The sequence below is a fragment of the Micropterus dolomieu genome, linkage group LG09 (assembly GCF_021292245.1).
Source record: "Micropterus dolomieu isolate WLL.071019.BEF.003 ecotype Adirondacks linkage group LG09, ASM2129224v1, whole genome shotgun sequence".
Taxonomy (NCBI): Eukaryota; Metazoa; Chordata; class Actinopteri; order Centrarchiformes; family Centrarchidae; genus Micropterus; species Micropterus dolomieu.
This window is the reverse complement of record NC_060158.1, coordinates 4167807-4175036: the sequence shown is the minus strand read 5'-3', so window position 1 is coordinate 4175036 and position 7230 is coordinate 4167807. Positions and strand designations below refer to the sequence as shown.

At 43.5% G+C, this 7230-nt stretch overlaps 1 protein-coding gene across 1 annotated transcript in view; it reads left to right on the top strand.

The window, feature by feature from the left end:
* The first annotated feature begins 218 nt into the window (after window positions 1–218).
* stm (starmaker) overlaps window positions 219–7230 on the top strand; it is an 18627-nt gene continuing 11615 nt past the window's right edge. Inside the window, exons 1-5 of the mRNA XM_046059082.1 lie at window positions 219–282; window positions 384–464; window positions 4803–4844; window positions 4943–4972; window positions 5052–5090. Of these exons, the coding sequence (XP_045915038.1) occupies window positions 219–282; window positions 384–464; window positions 4803–4844; window positions 4943–4972; window positions 5052–5090 (256 nt within the window). The remainder of the gene's footprint in view (window positions 283–383; window positions 465–4802; window positions 4845–4942; window positions 4973–5051; window positions 5091–7230) is intronic.

Here is a 7230-nt window from a genome sequence, read left to right as displayed (position 1 = left end):
TGAATACACAGCCACAGCCTGTTGCCTCAGAGATGGAGAAAGATCAAACTGATCTGGTGAAATGTGCACTGTGTTGCTATTTGCTCTTGTTCACTCCTGCCTACCACAAAATAGGCTTGCCTACAGATATTTGTTGACCCTCTCCTGCACACAAGTGTATGTGAAAGAAGTTGATCAAGCATCGCCTGAGGAGTGTCACAGGACAGTTTGGAGCCCTCATGCTGATGGTGGCGGAAAAAGAGATCCTACTGAAACTGGACTCTCTGGACTATCTGCATGATGGTAAGTCACATGTATTTATTGTACCGTGGCTAGGCAGTGCTCTTTTCATGTTCTGGTGAAACGATGCAGAGCTGTTGTATTGTTATGTATGTTGCGTCCAGCCTTTGTATTTGTGCTGAATGTGCCTGTTAGTGGAGCGTTTCATGTCGTAGCACCCAGCGCTCTGCCGCCGCTCTCAGATGGTAAACTGTTGTCGGCATATGTTCAGCGACTGTAGCCATAGTGCATGACGTTTGAGTGTGTGCTCTGTCTTGTACATTTCTGCATTCTGGTCAGTCTGTGTGGTTTTACACTTTTTATGTCAACATTTGTTGGGTTTGAATATATGACCGGTTTTGCAAATGCCAGTGCTGTTTTTTGACTCCATAATCAAATTACATACTGTACTCTGTTCAGACCATGAGCAGCACTTGTAGAGAGGACGCACAGCAGCACATAAGAGTTCCACATACAGAAGTTAAATAATAGGAATGGTGGCGGTAATGATAATAAAATTAATGATAGCAATAATAATAATAATAATAATAGGACTAATAATAACTGTAGCCGCAGTGTCCAGCAGGAACACGGGGGCAGCAGGAAGCATTATAATTATTACTATCATTACTTTTTAATGATATTTGCACCACTACCAAAATGACCCCTGAACTCTGCTGTATGTGTTGGACAACCTGCTGCCTGTAAGGACATCAGAGACTGTCACTTATGGAAACTGCCAGACCAAACTTCATTAAGTTAACAAGCTGCAAAAATGTTGTTCCTGTGGTGTGTCTGGACGTGAAGGTGTTTCAGTAACAGGTTGTTCTGAGTCACTGAGCTTATTTCATGAGCAGCCTCCTTCACATGATCTCTTTGTTCCTGGGAGAAATCATCCAACCAGTTCTCTTCTGAATGAGAGCAACACACACACACACAGTGTCTTTCTGCATTTCCTGGTAGGAGCGTGTCTGTGGTCAGTTTACACTCGGACTGCTGGAGTTTGGTTTCATTATGTAGAAACACTAACTCTTTAACTGAACTCAGGACGCCTCACTGAATCCTTTAATGTTGCTTAAAATAGAACTCTGCTTTCAAAAGTGTTGTTCTGGCCTGTTTTATGCATCTGAACTGGATTTTGTCTTCACTCTTCTGTCGTGTGAGACTGTGGTATCATTTTTTACTGTTACCTGATTAAGTAAAGGAGAATGACATCTTCCACCTGTGGTTGTTGTTTTGTTTCGTTAGTTTTGAATTTCCCCCCCAAATATTCACCTGCATTACTACAAAGCAGAGGACACACTGTGGGGCCTGAAGCTTGTAGGACCAGTTATAATCCAGCCTTGGTCTAAACTCTGTATCAGTGTGGTCTAAACTCTGTAAACCTGCCCTTAATGATGTGATGCAGATCAGGCTGAATCAGTATATTTAAACTGGATTAATCTGTTAAAAGAGTGTGGCCGTTCAGACGGACACGTAGAGACATGTGACCAGAGGAGGGAGGAGGAGGAGGAGGAGGAGGATAAAAAGCTGCAGCTCTCCTTCAGCTCAGTTCAAACGCTGAAGTTTCATCACACTGAAGTTTTCTTCCAGTCGACTGCTGAACAAGATGTTCCAACGGTGAGTTTATTCTTTGACTCTTCTGATGAACTGAAATAACTGACTTTGTTAGTGAGTGTTTGACTCGAAGAGAGAGATCACAAACACATTTAGGAATGCTGAACGTTAGAGACCTCTGAGAAACTTTAGAAGCATTGAAACTTTATCTTGTGACGTACTGGAACGGAGTCCTTGGCTGACATTGCTCTGGTGTTTAAACATTTATTGTTAATGTGAGTTAATGATCATCTAATCTGATCTCACGTCAGTCTTGTAGTTCACACTTTTCAGTCTCATACTCGAGTTTCTCCGTGTTGGGACTTTTCAAAAGGAAATGTTTTCATGTTTTTCCACAGTGATATTTATCAGATTCTGATGTAAAACTACATCTCTTTGATAACGGAACCTTTCTGCTCAAGTCTTTGTTCAGGCTTTCCTCTGTTGTCTCTGCTCGCATCAGCATTCAGGCTTTGTGTGGCCTGTCTGAGTCCGGTCTGTGTAAATCCAGCAGAAGGACCTCAGTGTTTCAGCATAAAGCAGCGGTCTCCTTTTCACCCGACACTCGACTCTCAAAGTGAACCTTAAAGCTTTCCTGTCTCTGAGGGTCTGAGCTGGTTTTCCCTTTCTCTGGTTTCTCTCTATACGTTACGGGAAAGAAGAGGCGCTTTGTTTGTTTTATCCCTGCAGAGCAATCACAAAGACACAGTCATGTAACCTGCAGGCTGAAGAGACACGCCCACCGGCCGCTCAGCACACCTGACATTCACCACTTTATGTTCACCCCGTTACATTCACCATTTTAATTCACCACATCATGTTCACCACGTCACATTCACCACTTACATTCACCACGTCATGTTCACCACGTCACATTCACCACTTACATTCACCATTTTAATTCACCACGTCACATTCACCACTTTACATTCACCATTTTAATTCACCACGTCATGTTCACCACGTCACGTTCACCCCGTTACATTCACCAATTTAATTCACCACGTCATGTTCACCACTTTACATTCACCAATTTAATTCACCACGTCACGTTCACCACTTTACATTTACCATTTTAATTCACCACATCATGTTCACCACGTCACATTCACCACTTTACATTTACCATTTTAATTCACCACGTCACGTACACCACTTTACATTCACCTTTTTAATTCACCACATCATGTTCACCACGTCACGTTCACCCCGTTACATTCACCAATGTAATTCACCACGTCATGTTCACCACTTTACATTTACCATTTTAATTCACCACGTCATGTTCACCACGTCACATTCACCACTTACATTCACCATTTTAATTCACCACGTCACATTCACCACTTTACATTCACCATTTTATTTCACCACGTCATGTTCACCACGTCACGTTCACCACGTCATGTTCACCACGTCATGTTCACCACGTCACGTTCACCCCGTTACATTCACCAATTTAATTCACCACGTCACGTTCACCACTTTACATTTACCATTTTAATTCACCACGTCAAGTTCACCACGTCACGTTCACTTTACATTCACCATTTTAATTCACCACATCATGTTCACCACTTTACATTCACCACTTTATGTTTACCAATGTACATTCACCACTGTACACTCACCATTGTAGGTTCACCACAACCCATTCACCACTTTACATTCACTACTGTGCATTCACCACATAATTTTCGCCACTGTACATTCACCACTGACGTTCACCATGTCACATTCACTATGTCACGTTCTTTAGTTTACTCTTGTTGCTGGAGAGTCTCTGTTTACACGATGACAGCTTGGCTAAAAGTGTTTATTTAAGTTTATATAAGTTCATACTTGGCTGTCAGCAGCCATTTTAGATATTTGTGAATCTTTATGAAATGAAAAAAAGATTTCAGACTTTGTCTCTCTCTTCCTGTATGACATCATCATCAAGCAAACCAACATCCAAACATGCTGCAGTCAGATCATCCTGTTCACTGTGTGTGTCTGTCTGTGTGTCCGTGCACTGTGTGTCTGTGTGTGTCTGTGTGTGTTACAGGTGTGGTGTTTTGCTGCTGGCGTCTCTCGCTGTCGTTTCTCTGGCGGCTCCTCTTCCAGGTCAACTATGACTTCACTTCTGAAAGACCAATCATTATCATTGTTTACCTAAAATCAACTTACTTTATCTATTGGCAAAGATCAATAATCGATCAGCAATGAAAGCAAACTTTTGAGTTTTGTTGATTTGTTCATGTTGAGAGAAAATGATTTCCTAAAACACACTGTAAAAAATAGAGATGAAATAATGATCAATAGATTTGATCCAAATGAGTAAAATAGTTCACGGAATTTTGTTTTTAATCAGTTTAATATTGATTAGTATAAATAACATGATATCATAATACAATTTATTATTTTTCACTTTATTATTTAATGACGTGATAAATCTTTTCAGGAGTCATTGATTTTAATGAATAATATTTATAATAATGTATTGATCAGTATGAAACATTACCTGGAAATAACATCTATTATTAACAATATGAAGATAATAATATATTTATAATATTCACTATGAAACATCATTAATAAGTATTACATTTCAGGATTAGCCTTTATTCATTGATTCATTTAATGATTTAATATATAGATTTACATGTAACACATTATTGTTATGATTACATCATTAAAACAAATGGAAAATTGTATCATATTTATAACTTGCACTAATAGGATGTAAGGATCAATACGTTACTGATCACTGACATGGATTATTAATTATCTCTCTGTCTTGCAGATGGAACAACAGATGATGGTAAATATAAACTTTTTGAATTCAGAGTAAATTAAATCTGATCTATTGACCCTGTGGAGAAGCCCCGCCTCCAGATGACATCAGATCCTGTGGGCTGTCAGCGCCCCCTGCAGGCTGATGATTTAAACACGTTTTGGTTGTGCAGTTTCAGAGAGACTCGACCCGCTGCTGGAGTATCTGGACTCTGGTAACACACACACACACACACACATACACACATTCAAAACACACACTGACCGCTCCATGTGTTGTTGTTTATTTTGCTGTTGGTTGTTGTTATTGTAGCTGGAACTACACCTGTGACCTCAGAGCCAGGTAACAACACGCTCCACGGTACATTAACAGAATACACACACTACACACTGTACCGATGATACAACACGTGTCTCCACAGATCCTGCTGACAGCACAGGCTCTGAGGAACAAACTGAAGGTAACCTGTCTGGCTGTCCTCGTTCACCTGTCTGGCTGTCTACATTCACGTCCACCTTTCTGGCTGTCCTCGTTCACCTGTCTGGCTGTCTACGTTCACATGTCTGGCTGTCTACATTCACGTCCACCTTTCTGGCTGTCCACGTTCACCTTTCTGGCTGTCCACGTTCACGTTCACCTTTCTGGCTGTCCTCGTTCACCTGTCTGGCTGTCTACATTCACGTCCACCTTTCTGGCTGTCCACGTTCACCTGTCTGGCTGTCCACGTTCACGTTCACCTTTCTGGCTGTCCACGTTCACCTTTCTGGCTGTCCACGTTCACGTTCACCTTTCTGGCTGTCCACGTCCACCTTTCTGGCTGTCCACGTTCACCTGTCTGGCTGTCTACATTCACGTCCACCTTTCTGGCTGTCCACGTTCACCTGTCTGGCTGTCTACATTCACGTTCACCTTTCTGGCTGTCTACATTCACCTTTCTGGCTGTCTACATTCACCTTTCTGGCTGTCTACATTCACCTTTCTGGCTGTCCACGTTCACCTGTCTGGCTGTCTACATTCACATTCACCTGTCTGGCTGTCCACATTCACCTGTCTGGCTGTCCACGTTCACGTTCACCTTTCTGGCTGTCCTCGTTCACCTGTCTGGCTGTCTACATTCACCTTTCTGTCTGTTCACATTCACGTTCATCTTTCTGGCTCTCCTCGTTCACCTGTCTGGCTGTCCACGTTCACATGTCTGGCTGTCTACATTCACCTTTCTGGCTGTCTACATTCACCTTTCTGTCTGTTCACATTCACGTTCATCTTTCTGGCTCTCCTCGTTCACCTGTCTGGCTGTCCACGTTCACATGTCTGGCTGTCTACATTCACCTTTCTGGCTGTCTACATTCACCTTTCTGTCTGTTCACATTCACGTTCATCTTTCTGGCTGTCCTCGTTCACCTGTCTGGCTGTCCACGTTCACATGTCTGACTGTCTACATTCACCTTTCTGGCTGTCTACATTCACCTTTCTGGCTGTCTACATTCACCTTTCTGGCTGTCTACATTCACGTTCACCTTTCTGGCTGTCCACATTCACCTGTCTGGCCGTCCACGTTCACCTGTCTGGCTGTCTACATTCCCGTTCACCTTTCTGGCTGTCCACGTTCACCTGTCTGGCTTACTACATTCCCGTTCACCTTTCTGGCTGTCCACGTTCACCTGTCTGGCTGTCCACATTCACCTTTCTGTCTGTTCACATTCACGTTCATCTTTCTGGCTGTCCTCGTTCACCTGTCTGGCTTACTACATTCCCGTTCACCTTTCTGGCTGTCCACATTCACCTGTCTGGCTGTCCACGTTCACCTGTCTGGCTGTCCACATTCACCTTTCTGTCTGTTCACATTCACGTTCATCTTTCTGGCTGTCCACGTTCACCTGTCTGGCTTACTACATTCCCGTTCACCTTTCTGGCTGTCCACATTCACCTGTCTGGCTGTCCACGTTCACCTGTCTGGCTGTCCACATTCACCTTTCTGTCTGTTCACATTCACGTTCATCTTTCTGGCTGTCCACGTTCACCTGTCTGGCTTACTACATTCCCGTTCACCTTTCTGGCTGTCCACATTCACCTGTCTGGCTGTCCACGTTCACCTGTCTGGCTGTCCACATTCACCTTTCTGTCTGTTCACATTCACGTTCATCTTTCTGGCTGTCCACGTTCACCTGTCTGGCTTACTACATTCCCGTTCACCTTTCTGGCTGTCCACATTCACCTGTCTGGCTGTCCACGTTCACCTGTCTGGCTGTCCACATTCACCTTTCTGTCTGTTCACATTCACGTTCATCTTTCTGGCTGTCCACGTTCACCTGTCTGGCTTACTACATTCCCGTTCACCTTTCTGGCTGTCCACATTCACCTGTCTGGCTGTCCACGTTCACCTGTCTGGCTGTCCACATTCACCTTTCTGTCTGTTCACATTCACGTTCATCTTTCTGGCTGTCCACGTTCACCTGTCTGGCTTACTACATTCCCGTTCACCTTTCTGGCTGTCCACATTCACCTGTCTGGCTGTCCACGTTCACCTGTCTGGCTGTCCACATTCACCTTTCTGTCTGTTCACATTCACGTTCATCTTTCTGGCTGTCCACGTTCACCTG